This window comes from Chaetodon trifascialis, chromosome 1 (genome assembly GCF_039877785.1).
Source record: "Chaetodon trifascialis isolate fChaTrf1 chromosome 1, fChaTrf1.hap1, whole genome shotgun sequence".
Lineage (NCBI taxonomy): Eukaryota > Metazoa > Chordata > Actinopteri > Chaetodontiformes > Chaetodontidae > Chaetodon > Chaetodon trifascialis.
In genome coordinates, this window is record NC_092056.1 from 18,060,370 (window position 1) to 18,077,266 (window position 16,897).

The 16,897-nt window shown below is 41.8% G+C and overlaps 1 protein-coding gene across 2 annotated transcripts in view; it reads right to left on the reverse strand.

Annotated features, from left to right (window-relative positions):
• The window catches only part of csmd1a (CUB and Sushi multiple domains 1a), a 384,251-nt gene that overhangs the window by 69,544 nt on the left and 297,810 nt on the right, over positions 1-16,897 (reverse strand). For both annotated transcript variants that reach the window (XM_070970309.1, XM_070971096.1), the window contains exons 31-37: positions 16,707-16,894; positions 14,770-14,964; positions 3,316-3,432; positions 3,101-3,214; positions 940-1,035; positions 569-772; positions 48-172 (exon numbers count right to left, since the gene is read on the reverse strand). In XM_070970309.1, coding sequence (XP_070826410.1) covers positions 48-172; positions 569-772; positions 940-1,035; positions 3,101-3,214; positions 3,316-3,432; positions 14,770-14,964; positions 16,707-16,894 — 1,039 coding nt within the window. The remainder of the gene's footprint in view (positions 1-47; positions 173-568; positions 773-939; positions 1,036-3,100; positions 3,215-3,315; positions 3,433-14,769; positions 14,965-16,706; positions 16,895-16,897) is intronic.

The following is a 16,897-nucleotide window of genomic DNA, read 5'->3' on the forward strand; positions in this document are numbered from 1 at the left end:
GTTAGTGTTCATACATTCTATATTTCTCTCTAAGTGTATATGTGTACCTGTATCCCAGCCCCTTCACTGACATGGATCCTCCACAGACAGTTGAGACTGTTTGGGTAGGGCTCGGGAAAGCCAGGAGACAGAATTGTGCCGCGACGCTCAGTCAAATTGCCACTGCAGGGAACTAGAAGGAAGGCATAAAATATGGATTTCTTGGCAAAGTTTATTAACTAAATAGCTAACAGATAGGACAGGTTGTTGGAATATGGCTCTGCATACCCAGAGACAATATGGTGTTCAAATTAGCACTACAGGGAGCCAGAGAGAGAAAATATGATAACAAACATTATTTATGGTATAAACTGAGGTGACAGTTGAAGCTGTTTGCAAAAGACTTGCTCTCAGCAGAGAGAGATTTCACGCAGGCACACATTTAGTTTGTTAGAATTAATGTCAAAGTCCCAGCCCTCACAGTGCTGGATGGTTCGCAGCAATGACTGATTCCTTTCTTCCTTTCCTTGGGAAATGCGTATGTTTGCTGGTTACATTATCTGTGCATGTCATGGTCCGTTAGCCTTACCTATACAGGTTGGCGTTGTTGCATTCCACTGAGCGAGGGCACCTGGCACAGCCTGGCACCGGATAGCACTGGATCCTTTCAGCAGATACCCTGGACTGCACTCAAACCGGACCACAGAGCCAGCCGAGAACTCTGAACCGATGCGCCTGCCGTACCGAGGCTCTGGCACTGAACTGCACTGACTGTCACTGGTGCGAGGCACAGCTACAACGATGACAGTAAATTAAAAATATGAGAAGAAGAAGGCGAGAAAAAACAGAAATACAGCTGTCAGTGGAGAGATTTTCATTATGAACTTGAATTGAATGCAACTTATTGTGTAAAGTGTGTGTATGTGAGAGAGAGAGCGACACAAACAGAATGAGAGTTACCTTGGTAGACAAAATGAAAGCCTCGAGCTGACTGGCCACTCTTAGCATTGAACCGCAGCATGATCTGATTGGAAGTTGCCAAAGGCAATGTTTCTCCTGGGACAAACAATAACACACACACACACACACACACACACACACACACACACACACACACACCCATAATGATTTCAAAATGAATATTAATGCTAAAAACAGCCTAACCTTCTCATCTGAAGACACACATAGTTTTTTTTTTTTTTCCTTATTCTTTCCTTATTTTGACAAAATTGCAGACAATCGAGAAACAGACACTCACAAACATACATTTAACTGCTCGGATTTACATTCACAACTTAGTAATAAGCAGGGTTTGTCCTTCACTTTTGTCTGGTGGTAAAACCAACGTGGTCCTCACAAAAATAAGAATGCAAGAACTCACACACACACACACACACACACACACACACACACACACACACGCGCGCGCGCGCGCACACACGCACACACACACACACCAACTGACAGGCACATACACACAGAGATTTATATGCACACACATACACAAGCAAAAGAAGTAACAGTGATAAATGAGGAAAACATGGTCTGGTGTGGCTGACATTTAGAACCATCATTAGTACGTCGGGATGTGTGTGCGTATGTGTAACTTTGCTCTGTGTGTATGTGTGTTAATATGTTGGTGTGTCAGGATGATCAGTCAGTTAGCTGGAACAATGCGCTACAAAGCTGTTTGACTGGGTTGTGTGTGTGTGATAGGGTAACGATGCGGCTAACATTATTTTATAAAGCCTGGTGTGTTTCATTCTTTGCTGCCAGTTTTAGCCAAAAGGGAAATTTCAAACCCAAATTAACTTAAGAAATAAGCCACCCATTCTACATTATACAAGCAGGCCTCTTCCCTTTGAACTAACTTGGATGGATACTAGTTAAAAAGAAAAAACCTGCACAGCATGCAGCAACATTTAGCCAAACGAAACCTGTCACATCCTGTTAGTTAACATTATGCTAGAATAAGCTCCCTGATCCACTCAATGAAGGAAGGTACAAAAAGCAGAAATGTAACCCATAGCGTAGAAATATAAAGAAATGCCCCCAGGAAGTGCCATATCTATTTAGATGTGTTTGTATTTTCTCTATTGTGATTGATATTTTTATCATCAAACTCTAATGTAATTCAATACTAGAAAGAGAATATTATTGGCAGCTGCAGGCTTGTCCTTAAATTAAAGAGCTTCATTTTTCCCACTCACAATTCTAGACACACACACAACTGAATAAACATCACAGAGAAAATATTTAAAAAGCCCTGATTTCTATAGAAAGAAACTAAATGTCAATTCCAGCGGGATTCCCCTGCAGCATGCCCCCTGGCGATTACACAGAACAGAAGAGCACGAAACTCTGAGGCAATCAGAGCACATTTTGCCAACAACTATGTTCATCAATATTTCTTCATATTTCATTCTTCATACTATGTCATCTACATCAATTTTGCCTCATCTTTCAGTCTCCATCCATGCTGAGTGGGTTACTGTGTGGTGACTCAAAATGCTGCCAAGCAGGGATGACTCAAACTCGAAGGATCAGGAAACCCAGGGAGGATTGTACGGTGGCCAACAAAGGCAAACGTGTAGCCCACAGCACTTCCATTAAGAGAAACTGCTTCTTCTCAAGTCTAAAACACACAAGCTCTGAAAATGAAACGCAGAAGAAAAATGCTGCATATCCTGCAGCACGTTTCTACAAAAGGAAATATTTTGTGCTGTTGCAGCGTGTTTGCCTTTGCCGGCCACCGTAGGACCGTATATCGTATGGCCCCAGTGAGACGCTTTCCTCTGCTGATTTCTTCTTGTACAGATAAGCCATAATGGATTTTCACCAAATACATCATTGTCAAATAAATTGTGATACGACCACTGGTGCTGTGTTCTACAGCCCCCGAGAGCTGCTCTCTTACAGACGATTTCATTATTTTCCTCTTTCAAAGATGTGCTCAGGAGCACAAAACAAGGAAAACAAGGGATAAACATTAGTACTGAATGGCAGCTTTTCAAAAAGATAATGTCACACTAGGTAAAGATAATTGAAAAGCAAACAAAAAAACAAACAAAAAATTATTCCTTTAGTTGTGTTTGACACAAGTATCAGCTGAGAGACTCACCTGAATGTGACCCAGCCAGAGAGCTGAGCAATCGGGCATTCTCATTGGCTCCATCAAACAGCTCCACGGAGTCATTCATTGCTGTCTGGAAAACAGCAAACTGACCAAACACCACTGAAGACGAAGAAATACAGATATAAAATTAGGTTTTGTGTTTGTGATTCATTCACAACATCCATTGTGAGCATGCACGGTTTGATCATGTCCGTACTTACCAAACTGTGGGGACACAGTGATGTAGTAGGAGCAGGTCTGTCTTGTGGTGTAGTTTAGAGGATAGTTTGGAGACAGAACAACTCCTTCAGATCCACCATACTGTCCTCCACATGGAGCTGTAGAAAGACAGACAAAGGGAGTATTTCTACCTTGAGCACAAATCTATAGGCCATGTAGAGCCATGTTGAAGAGCCATCTTTATTTATGCACGTGCATTTAGGGAAGGGCTGTGCAAAGGGCAGGATGATATAAACACAGATCCTCCTGCACTTAATACTGTTTACATGATTTGCTCAAAGGGCCACATGCAGGAAATCAGTCATGTTTAAAGAGCAGGTGTAACTTTATGTAGGTGTACTAAAAGAAGATTGCAAGACGGCAAGACGGAGAATTTAATTAACCTACAATATATTCTATAGAAATCTCAACAGAAAGGATAAACACATAATTTAAAGATGCAAAGGAGCCTCGCTGAATTCCTTCCAAAATAAAACTCTGCTTTTGAGAAATACAGAAGAGGCAGTAAATGAGCAAAGTGCTCAGCAGATATAGATATATTGGGAATTTAATAGCACTAAACAAAGAGGGCACTCTGAGTTATGATGCTTTTGTCCTTTAATCTGAACTCAAACTGATGCTCACTGAGTCACTAAGGTACTTTGGTGAGTGCACTTTTTTGACAAATGTGCACGTGGCTGCAGTAACCTGATTCTTGGAAGCCGTCAGTATCATGTTGGAGATCAATACTGAAACAGCAACATAAAATATCTGCCAATATCAATTCATTTCCTTTTAACGTCTACTTAGACCTTAAAAAGCCATTAATACGTAACTTACATTTGGCATTGTCTTGTAATGGTTACATCCATCACGACTGAGGACTTTTTTTAACTTTTTCCTTATAATTTATTGTTTATTTGGAAAAGCAAGTGGTACAGAAATTTTCTCCTGGGTACCATATAATATCCGCAACCAATTGTGGATGCGAGAATATCAATTGCTAATCCATATTATAACAAGTGGGCAAAGGCGGAGGGCTTACTCCATTTCTTCTCGCATCAGGAAAACACATATTAAAGTGTGTATGTTTACATAATCCAAAACAGGAATGTATATCATGACAGTGTTTTCATATACCAATCATATTCATTTCACAGAAATTACAGGTTTTACATAGTTTGTCCATTTTGACCAGATCCTAAAAAAAAATTCCCTTTTACCTTTGAGAAAAAATGACAACTTCTCCAGAATGTAAATATCCTGTACAATAGAGTCCAGTTATCATATGAAATGTCTCCTAAGTACAAGGCTTCACACTTACAAGGGATTTTCTCACTAAAAATGTTACTTAAATGTTCACACAGCTGCTCCCAGAATGGTTTGATCACTGGACACCCACAGAAGATATGATAGTTATTTGCATTATTTCTCTTACAGAGTCTCCAACAGGTGTCCCCACTGCCCTGATGTTTTTTCTGGGCAGGGGCTACAAAAAGTTGAACAAAAAAAAAATCGTTTTTCCAACAGAATTCCCTCCACAAGTTGGAGCTTGAGGTCATCCATTGAAATTTGTGGATCTTTTCCCAGCTTTCAAATGAAATAATTAAATTTCCTTCTTTTTCCCACTTATTTCTTATGTGGTCTGTGTCACCTTGCTTAGAATTATATATATATATATACCGGAAACAACTTTAGTGCATGAACCTGGTTTCAACAAAGACAGAAACACATCCAAGAATCCTGGTTCGACTGTTTCCCAAGTTTCTCATAGATTTTGATTAAAATAGGATCTAACCTGCAGATATCTATAGAAGCCATCCTTTTCCAACCCATTAGACCTCTGAAGTTCCTCAAAACTCTGAAACACCCCCCTCTGGATAAATGTATGATAGGTGGTTAATCCTTTTGGGATCCATCCTTTAAATCTCCCGTCACACTTGTTTGGCTTAAAAGCTGAGTCAAAGGTGCACCACCTGAGTGTTTTGATCAGACCTTTTCCAACAATCTAACATTGTGTATTCATGCGGTATCATCAACTCATCCTGTAATTCTTTATCCATTAACATAGATATGAGAGGTATTCCTTCTACTGATGTATCTTCTATGTCTTTCCATCCAGCGTTGTATGACGGAGAGCATAGACAGATTAATGGTCTTAGTTGAGCTGCAAGGTAATAGTCCTGTAGGTTGGGAAGACCCAGCCCACCTTTCTCCTTACGACTGAGGGCTTTTCATTTCTTTCCAAGTTGACTAATGACTCCCACTGACTTAACTTTACAATCTCTTCAATATAGGACATTTTGAAATTTTCTGAATGATACATGCTCAAATCCTGTTTCACAGAGGCAGCCTTTTAATATCAGTATCTTGTGACCCTACTGACCTCAAACAAATCCAGCTCTGCTCTGTACCTTTTGAGTGCTTCTCACAAAATGCATCTAGTCCCAGTCACTTACTGTGTAATAAGCTATTGCCTTTGTATAACAGATTTAATTTCACACAGACTGCAAGCACAAATTGAATGAAAGGCTCGGTACGAAGCTGCAATGTGCTTTCATGCACACACAGTAAATGTTGCAGGGAGACACATACTGCACCGACACGATGGTTAGATTTAGCTTTCACTGGTAAGACCTGGATGTGTTTAGGTACATTTATTAGGGGATCTATAGGGTCGCTCCGCTCTGTCACCTTACAGCCAACCACTGAACAGCGCAAGTTATGTGAACTGGAAAACTGTAAATTACCGATTAACATGAATGTGAGTGGGAATCTGTATGTGTTAGCCCTGTGATAGACTGGCAACCTGTCTAGGGAGTACACTGCCTCTCACCTAATGCATGCTGGGAACTACTCACAGCCCCAAATAGTATGAATGGATATAGAGAATGGATGGATGCAGATACTGCTGCATACTGTATGCACTGAGTTTGGACACTGACCCATTTTTGTCCTTCAACATATTGAACTTGAATTAAAACAATGATTAACAAGTTTAAGTGCTGACATTCAACTTTGTGTTTACATTCACATCAGGTGAACTTTATAAGGATTGCAGCGATTTTGAAATCTACTTTCCTCAACTACAGCCTGCTGAACAAGTTAGGAGAAACTTAAATTAAATCATGATATGTACTTTTTCGTTTGATCCTAGGACCAGTAGGTTAATCTGGGAGGAGAAATACTTGCCCCCCTCTTGTTACTTTGACTCAGCAAGGCCCTTGACCCCCAGGTGCTGTGGCCAAAAAAAGGCAGATAGTGGTTTTACTGGGCAGCTTCCTGGTGTAAATTTGTGTGTGTGTGTGTGTGTGTGTGTGTGTGTGTGTGTGTGTGTGTGTGTGTGTGTGTGAGAGAGAGAGAGAGAGAGAGAGAGAGAGAGAGAGAGAGAGAGAGAGAGAGAGAGAGAGAGCCTGGCTCTCAGAGAAACTCCCCTGAATAAAAAAAAAGGTTAAAATAAATAAATAAGTTAGTGACTGAAGTCTAAGGCCCACAGATGAGCATACACTTCCCTTGTAATGCCCCCCCGGCCCGCACTGCAGGCAGCTTCACTTAATATTTGTTTCCTGAAGTATGATCAGTTGATTGGCGCTGGGTGACTGAACACTGAGGCACATTTCTCTGTTCAACCATAACATACTCCTTGATTGTCGTGTCTGTATGTCTGAAAGTACCACTTTAACATCACTGTCATTGTCTACACTGTAGCTACTGTAGAAGTGAGGTAACAATATAGGAAGCAACGCTTCTGGCAGCAGTGCCCAAACAGTTACATCCGCTTTGTTGCTTCAATCATTTAGAGACATCATGCTGAAATGAAGCATTCAGATTTTAATCATGTGCCTCTTCTTCTCCCCCACCCCCCCACTGCTGGGAGCGATGCCCATTGCACTCAAAGCTGGCGAGCATATCACTACCCTAATCTGTTATTCTTATGTATTTTTTAAAAAATCCAACTGCCTGCATTTGGCTCAAAAGTTGTTTAGTTTAGCAGAAAATTCAAGTTGTCCCCAAATATCACTTGGACCCTTGTGGCTCCAGGGCTTTGTTATATAATGTAAAAATATAGTGCTTTTGATCTGTGTTTGTATGTGTGTTCATGCGTATTTGTGCATGCAAATATTGTCAGCAGCTAATATGCAACAGTAGCATTTGGTAACCACATATCAAATGAACACAGAAGCACATGTTTCTCATAACTGAGATGGCAGTCCTGTGCTCCCTCCTCAGAGTAGTTGCTTCCACCTTCACAAAACCCCAGCAGGATAAAAACTTTACTGAATGAATTTATGTGGTGCTGAGCCACAGCACAGTGTGGGATCTCCGGTATCAGCGAAGTGCAATTTCAAAGAGCCTATTAATCCCTACTACCATTGCATGACCCATGAGAAGCAGCCCTAACAGTAGCTTGATCCATCTTCAGCACCCCCAAGAGAGTTACAAACCATGTGTGTGAACAGTATGTGGGCGTGTGCACATTTATACTGCAGGTTAGGCCGTCAGAGGTCAATGGAATTAGTGTAAGTGTCTGTGAATGTGTGTGTGTGTGTGGGTGCAAGTGTGTGTGTGTGTGGGCGGGGGGGGGTGCATGTGTATGTGTAGAAAGCAGCAGCAACAAGCACATCTGTCAATGTCATCTTTGCAACACACACCCACACACACTCTCTCACTCACTCACTCACTCACTCACACACACACACACACACACACACACACACACACACACACACACACAGACACACACACACACACAATCATGGCAAATTCTTATCGCTTCTTTTCTCGCCTCCTTCTGGCCTCTTCTCTGCTTGTCTTGTTTTGCTTGTGTGCATATCTCTGTGGCCTAGTCCCAGTGTCCACCCACAGTATCAGCTGTGACCCCTAACAGACTTTAATTATCATCACCTCTGCTCAGTGAAGATGTGTGAGAGAGCAGGGGAGCACGAAGGTTGAAAATGCCTTATGAAAAAAGGGACAGCGCTGGCGCCTGGGTTGTAGGCTTGTCCGTGGCTTAAATGTTTTAGTAATGTTTGATCAAAACAAATCGGCTTTATCTTGCCTTACTTACATTTCAAACGTGAAATAGTCATTAGTGCTATGAAAATGTTTGGGTTGAATTTCGGACATCGCCTTGAGGGTAATTCCCTCGAGCAAAGTCTTGAGCATTTCAGTCATGTGGAAACTGTGCATAAAGGGCTCAAAAAGTGCACCAGAGAGCCCTGAAGCACTTTCTGATTTCACAGTGGGACAGCCCTGAGCCCTTGTGGACTTATCAGGAACACATGTCAAAGTCTGTGAGACTGAGTGTGGACATTAAGACTGGGCCCGTTTTCTTGGCTAAGCCTTGCTCAGTAAAGCAGATTTCCATGCCTAGAATGGAAAAGTACAGAAAAACTTGGTTTGGTTTCCACTGCTTTGCTAGACAGTTGTACTCTCACCCACTCATCCTCCTCCTCCCCACTGCCATCCCTTCGTACTCTCTTCTTGTTTCCTAAAGCATCAGAGTAATCACCCTCTTTGTTTCCACTTCTCCTGATCCCGCGCACTGATATCGATTGATATTTTTTTGGATTGATTCTTGTTGTGCTGCTGCACTCAAACCCTAAGGTCTAGAGGTCTTGTCTTGATCTACCCACAATCCCCCAGTGGGACCGCTCTAGGCTCAGGTGTCAGCCTTATCAAAAGCCTTCACACACATGTGCTTTGATCACTCACACCCTCTGACACACACACATATAAATGTAAAAAAAAAAAAAAAATGCTATGCAAGTCACTCTCTTTCTCTCACACATCCATACGCTTTGATCATCCACACACATACACAAGAACACACACGTACACAATACTTTTGTAGTCCTACCTCTCACTGTCTGCATCTCATTTTTCTTTTCTTCTCACACAAACACACACACACACACACACACACACACACACACACACACACACACACACACACACACACACACACACACACAGCAGGGCTTTGGGGTGGTAGTGAGAGTGCAGGAAAAGACTTCTAAAATGCCCTAAACTTTTATAGTTGAGTTGCAGTTCTTCCAGGAGCTTTTTCAAATTCATAAACAGAGCAGTTAGACAGACTTCTACTTTTCAGAGAGAAGATTCATCACAACATTGTAAACTATGTTAATAATGTAAATAACCACTGACTATAGATTCTATTTATGAAACACAGACAGAATATGATTTCTTAAAACCTTAGACAAATGGTTTTGCCACTTATACTACATTACATATGAAACATACTGTACACCCTGAATGTTGTCTATAGAACAAGACTTATGGTATCTCCTACCACAAAACTGATTTTCAGAAAAGTAAAAGCTATTAATGCACCAGGCATGTGTAAGTTGAGATTCCTTATTTTCAAATGGGACATGGTCAGAGGGATGGAATCTCCTTTACTCTTAGGTGTCTACCAGGGATGTGAGGAATTATGCCCTTTGAGCCACTGGATAGCTTTTCATGTTAAATAACTGTGAAGGAAGTGTCGAGCATCATTAAGTGTAGTGTAACAGCAGCTGAAAAACAATGAAATGTGTTGGGGAATTTCACAAATGTGGATGAAACCAAGCTCCAATGATGCAAGAACCCGCACTGCTGCAATGGCGCATTTTTATGGGAAATGTAGTTTTTTGTATGTCAACACAGTCATCGCTGTTAAACTTGAAGTCCTAATGTGACATCATGGCTTTGACTTGACTATGCTGTTAAGAGGAAATGACTGGAATGAATGATGGAAATCATCAAGGTTTAGACTTTTTCCTGACCTACTATAACTCATAATGACAAATAATAAAAGTCCTAAAATTACACACAAGCATTGTGCGTAGCTATAAGCTCTCTGGTAAAAAGGGCAATTTCAGAGTAAAGAGAACTAATTCAATTCAATCAATCATTGCTATAACGTCATCGAAAGAAGCAAAATAAACAAATTTTGTTTTCATTTTGGCAGCCACTAGACGCACATTTATGGCCCTTCGGGAGAGTGACTGTGGTTATTTGTGTTGTAGCTCTGCTGGCAGCTCTACTACAGGAGGATCTCTGGTGTGTGTGTGTGTGTGTGTGTGTGTGTGTGTGTGTGTGTGTCTTTGGTCAGTGTCAGTGCCTAGCTTTAGCCATGCTGCTTATCCTGCTGGTTAACATTACTTTTGGTCAATCCCTCACATTTTATTAAGCTCTGAATACATCACAGTTACCAGCGGGTCAATGTGTGGTGTTTACAGCCATTGGAGAGAAAGAAATCTGTTCTTGTATGATGTCATTTTTCCGCTGATGTTTATCAGGCTGATAATGCTAATGAAGCCAGCAGCCACATGTGAGGAGCACAAACTGGGGTAACGATTAGCCACTGTGCTGCAATCTACACTTGGTGCAGCAGCTGACATACTGTGTAAAATATACCTAATTCACCTGAACCAAACTTAAAATTGAAAAAATCTCCTGTATTGACATCATATACCAACAAGACTCTATATGATTATGTGTACAGAGCAAAACCCCCCCCCCAAAACAATCAACAAAAAAGTGTTGAATAATTCCTCTTCAACTGATATTCAAACATACACAGTACTGTGTACCGTATTCAGAGGTTGAGCATTCAAGTGTGTTTGCATGTGTAAGCATGAGCGGTATCCTGCATTTGGTGTGTGTGTGTGTGTGTGTGTGTGTGTGTGTGTGTGTGTGTGTGTGTGTGTGTGTGTGTGTGTGTGTGTGTGTTTGTGTGTGTGTGTGTGTGTGTGTGTGTGTTTGTTTGTGTGAGGGTGTGTGTGCACGCAAATACTGCCTCTAGGCGGCACTCTGTAATAGCTATGTCTCTCTCACCTCATCTCTCTCTCTCTCTCTCTCTTACACACACACACACACACACACACACACACACACACACACACACACACACACACACACACACACACACACACACACACAACCCTATCAACAGTCACGGAGAATTCCTTCTTTCTCGCACCAGCTCTTAGTTACCATGGAAACCAATAAAAGAGCGGTTTAAGATGGGAGGTGTGTGTGTGTGTGTGTGTGTGTGTGTGTGTGTGTGTGTGTGTGTGTGTGTGTGTGTGTGAGAGAGAGAGAGAGAGAGAGAGAGAGAGAGAGAGAGCAAGAGAGAAATGGTGAGAGAAAAATATAGAGTAAGTCAGGCAGACAGAGGAGGTGGCAAGAAGGTATAGAATAAGAGAGGAGAGAGGAAGAAAAACAGGAAGAGAAAGAAGTATTTATGGAGAAAAGGAGAGAGAAAGAGGAGAAAGAGAAAAGTATGAGGGGAGATGAAAGGGAAGAAGAGAGGAGACAGAGGGAGTGTAAGTGGAGATGTATTATTTAAAGAGGTCTCACCCTGTCTAATGAGTTTGGTCTAAAAGCCCCAGGAGCTGCCTAAAGATAGAGACAGACAGAGGAACTTCCCTCTGTGGCGAGAAAATTCAACGTGCAATGCGAGCCAAGGGAATGAAAAGAGCATGATTACTGGGTAGGACTGGATTTAGTTAAATTGTTCTGCTTTGATGAATGTGAATTCTCCTATCGTGTAGGTGACAGTGACCTCAGCAGGTCAATTCATGTATCTGGGAGTCAGACAGGGCCAGGATCCAAACTCAGACCTGTATTACTATGAGGAAACAACAAACAACTCATCCAGTGAAGAACTGGTTAATACTGCTGGAACCTCGGCCAATCAAGAACTTTTAAAAGACCATGTACGACAAAATACAGTAGTATGCACCTGTCATCCTCTATCTAGATGACTGTCAAGCCCACCTCGGTGTCCGCCATTGCCATGCAAAGATGTGTAAGGTAACATTATGAGCAAAGCAGTCAGTTTCTCAAGTCTTCATATAGTCCCACCATGTGAGGATACATTCAGTGGATTAACTTTATTTTTGATGGAAATGGGACACAAATCTCCCCACAAGGGCTGGAAAACACTTGTGTGTGCTCAGCACTGTAACTGCTGTATTGTTGGCTGAGAAAGCCAACAAAAAAGTCTTCTACTCTACCACTCTGTCTAGGTCCACCATCTGAGTGGCAAGATCCTTTTGATTTGTGAATTTTACTGTTACCCAACTGGAGTGCTTTGTCAACAAGCTCAAGGATGGACCAATACCATAATAATGCTCTGAAAGCAAGCAAGAAACACAGCAGAGTTAATGGGAAACACGGTGAGAAGAGGCCTTTTTGGACTGACCAATCAGAGCAGACTGGGCTATTCCGGAGGGGACCTTAAGAAGACCTGGAGCTAAAACGAAGTGTTTCAGAGAAGAGTGATGCTGCAGCAATGGACAGTATGAGAAAATAACATGTTTTTTAAGGCCTGTAAACATATTCCAGTAGACACCTTAAATAAAGCTATGAACCTTAAAATGAGCTTACTGTAATGTGGACTTTTTAAAAACTACAATGTATTCATATTTTTACCACAGTAACAAACACACCTTATGAGAAAATGATGTCAAAATCAATTACAGTAAGAAGGCATGAATCAATTGCCAGATGAAGTTCAAGGCCTTTGAGAGTTTCAGATCATTTTTTATTTGATTGAGGGCCATTATGTAGTCTTCCATTAATAGCCTTCAAATGTGACTAAAATGTCAATGCTTGGCTTCTGTTCATAAATACATTATTGTTGGGGAGAGCATCTCAATATGACACTGAATCAATTTCAGCCACCCCTATTTGCTAATGAACACAAACTCTTTCTGTTACCACAAAGAAGGTGTTTGAATGGCACAGAACAAGCTCCATTTAGTCCATCCAAGAACTGCTGCAGGTAACGTCTTCACTGATGAAATAACTGGCTGGTTAATTGTCTGACCAGATAACCAACTAAATGTCTGATTGTTTAAATTACAGCCTCAATTGCTGACTTCCTGATTTCCTATCTGGAGTGGCCATCTAGCTGACTGATTGGATGGAAACACTGCAAGTGTTACTCAAGCACACCAATGGTGCACCACAGCACACTTTTTCTTGTCTATTAATGTATCTAGAGAGATTTCCTTACACAAAAAGTAAAGTAAAAAGTTATTTTATTGTAATAGGATATTTGTTTGTTTGTTTGTTTTATGCTACTGCGCAGCAGACTATCGCATCCTCACCACAGCTGGTGCATTACAGAGAAATTTCCAGATGTGCTGTTGGTTAAGTAACTATAACACTTCTAAAGTTGGTAAGTGGTGGTATTATCTTGAAATAAACTGGATGAATGTGAACCTGAGACAAAACTTGATGATCATTTCCCCTTACTGTCTGCTATTCTTTGTTGTTCTCAAATAGCTACTATGAGTGCAATTATCTCATCTTTTATTCTCTCCCAACCCTAAACCGTCCCTCTTCACTGTCTCTCAGACACAGAGCTTTCACAAGCCTTTTTCAAAGTGTTAAGAGGTATAAGTGTATATTCTCTCTCTCTCTCTGTATGAGTGTGTGTGTGTGTGTGTGTGTGTGTGTGTGTGTGTGTGTGTGTGTGTGAGTGTGTGTGTGTGTGTGTGTGTCTTTTGTGCTCATTTTAAAATTCCTCCCTTGTCTTGCCACCTTGCTCTGTGGCTTATTTGAATTTTTTCCCCACATGGCACCTGGCCAGGTCTCCGTCACTTTAGAGATCAGACACACACACACACACACACACACACACACACACACACACACACACACACACAATCACATACGGTATACCCTCTGAATGACAGTTTGGCAGGTGCCACTTCCTTGGCTCTCAGAGCTGTCAGTCAATTAGACAGTTCAGCCTTCCAATCCCTGACAGACTCTCTGTCTCTGACGTGAACACAAACATGCACTTGCACAAGAACACAAACACACATACACACAATATCATGCTATGTCCATGGAGTTCTATGGTGGCCACTAGTGTTGGGTGAGATTAGAAATAGCTGAGGTGAGGTACAGGTGTGCCTAATTAAGTGGCCACTCAGTGTGCGTGCAAGCATTTTGTTTTTTAATACATTAAGATAAGCAGGTGGGCGGCATGGTGGCGCAAGCTGGTAGTGCGCGTTCCTCACAGCAAGAAGGTTGCCGGTTCGATTCCCCGGGTGGGGCTTTTCTGTGTGAAGTTTGCTTGTTCTTCCCGCGCATGCATGGGTTCTCCCCGGGTACTCTGGCTTCCTCCCACAGACCAAAAACATGCTCATTAGGTTAATTGGTGACTCTAAATTGCCCCTAGGATGAGTGTGAGTGTGAATGGTTGTCTGTCTTTGCATGTTGCCTTGCAATCGGCTGGCGACCGGCTCAGGGTGTACCCCGCCTCTCGCCCGTTGAAGCTGGGATAGGCTCCAGCCCCCCGCAACCCCAAAAGGGATAGGCGGTACAGAAAATGGATGGAAGATAAGTAGGTTTTGCCCTACATGAGTGTTCCATTATTGTGGTGCATGTGTGTCTGTGAGGATGCAGTTCTTGATGTGTCTCTCTCCTACCTTTACATGACGGCAAAGCCTTGTCCCACACCGGCTTCCCATCATGCCCCATGACACAGGTGATGGTATCCCCGCCCACCGTTATGTAACCATGGTGGCAGTTGTAGGAGACCTGAGATCCCAGCTTGTAGTCATAACCTGTTCGACTGGCGTTCATAATGTTACCAGGGTCAAAACAAGCCTCTCTTGGTTTTTCTGTGCAGAATGGAGAGAAAGACCTCTGGTCAGCTCATTAGATCTCACATCAGCACCAGACACACAGTACAGGAAAAAGGCACTGGAATGATTAGTTATTAATGCTAAATCCATGTCATTTTCATCAGAATTTAAAGAAATATCAAGGGCTGACAGTTGTAGCTGTACATTTCTGAAACATATCAAAATAATTTATACATCCCAATATTTCATATTTAATTAGGGGAAAAAACAGGGCCAAATTTAGTTGACAGGCTGTTGTTGTTGAGTCCTAAAATTGCAATTGAACAGCCTCTATTAAGTTCTTATATATTTTCCCCCTATGGGAGAGAAGGGAACAAATAAGGATAAAAGAGGAATGAAGAGGAAGAAGACGACAGGAATAAATGAGTAAAAGAGGAGTCAACCACGGTCAAAAACTGTCTTGCATCTTTATAACTTGGCGTCGGACCAGCTTGTTTGCTTAACCGTGATCGCCCAATAACAATGAGAAATTGGGTTCTTGACAGAGGGAGACTGACAGAGAGAGAGAGAGAGAGAGAGAGAGAGAGAGAGAGATAGGGAGAGAGAGAGGGAGAGAGAGGGAGAGAGAGGGAGAGAGAGAGAGAGATAGGGAGAGAGAGGGAGAGGTGCAGGGAAAGATGGAAGTGAAACAGGGAGATGATTAAAGTTGTATTCTAATAGAGAGATGGCAGGTAGTGAATTAATGACAAAAGTACAGAGGTGTGAGGTAGTGTGGGGAGACAGACAACAGAGAAAGAGATAATCTTTTTTTAATTAGAGGTAAATGGGAGAAACAAGAGGGAAAAAAAAGAGGCTCTAAAACTTGACAGAGCAGATCTAGTCTCTAGTCAGTTGAACATCTAATCATCAGCTCCACATCGACTCTCACTGCTAAATCACCTCCAGTCAAGCAACATCTGTAAGACCAGGATGAGTCACAATCTGTGGAAGTAAACAACTCATGAGCTGACATGGAACAGCATGCTCCTTCAACTGAAAAACACTTCTGATGTACAAGTAAGGGTGAAATTAATAGAGTAGTGGAGCTGCTTAAAATATTATCCGGCCTGCACAAGAAACACTCAAGTATTGACATGTTATTCATTACACTTCAACAGAATTACAGAATTTTCTGTCAGGGATCTTTTTTCTATTTTAGCGGACAGAGCATCCATTCCAGACATTTATCACATACAGGGTCAGACTTACAAAAGGAAAAAAAAAAAGATTTCATGCAAACGTGCACTATGATTTTCCCTGACTCTGTGGCTGCGATCTGTGTGTATTCACTGACTGATTTACTTAGACAGGCGCTCATTACACAGTCAGCTCCTGGGCTGAATCTAGGTCTAGCCTCCAGGACGCACTGTGCAAGTGAAGGAGGGCTCACAGGTACGGTCCAGCAGTGGGATTTTGGATGAGATCACGAAGCTCATAAAAGAAATAATAACGTGGTGATCTTTATTCCAAAACATGTATTCTGGACACCTGTGAAAAACTTCTATTGTGTGATCTTATTAAATTTAGAAGAATACATAATCAGCTAACATGTGTCCTCCTATTATTTGTGCAAACCTCTATTTCGAATGTTTGATGAACCTTGCGACACTAATCAATAGCCTGCATGATTAGATTTAAAACATTATATCATTATCTAAGAAGAATTCCACCTTAAATGTGACCTTGGAGAAGGATGTATGAGGACATTATATTAAGGAGTAGTTTTGGGGTTTAATTACCTCTATACTCGATGGCAAAGCCAGACATGCCCAGTGAGGCATCAGATCTGAATGCCAGGAAGAGACTGTTACCACTGCTCTCGATTCGCTCTGGGGCCTGGTTGCCTTGGAGACTTGCGAGTAACGGCCCATTAGAGTCTTCACCCTCATAGATGTGCAGGAAGTCGTAACTTGGCTCCATGTTGAAACTG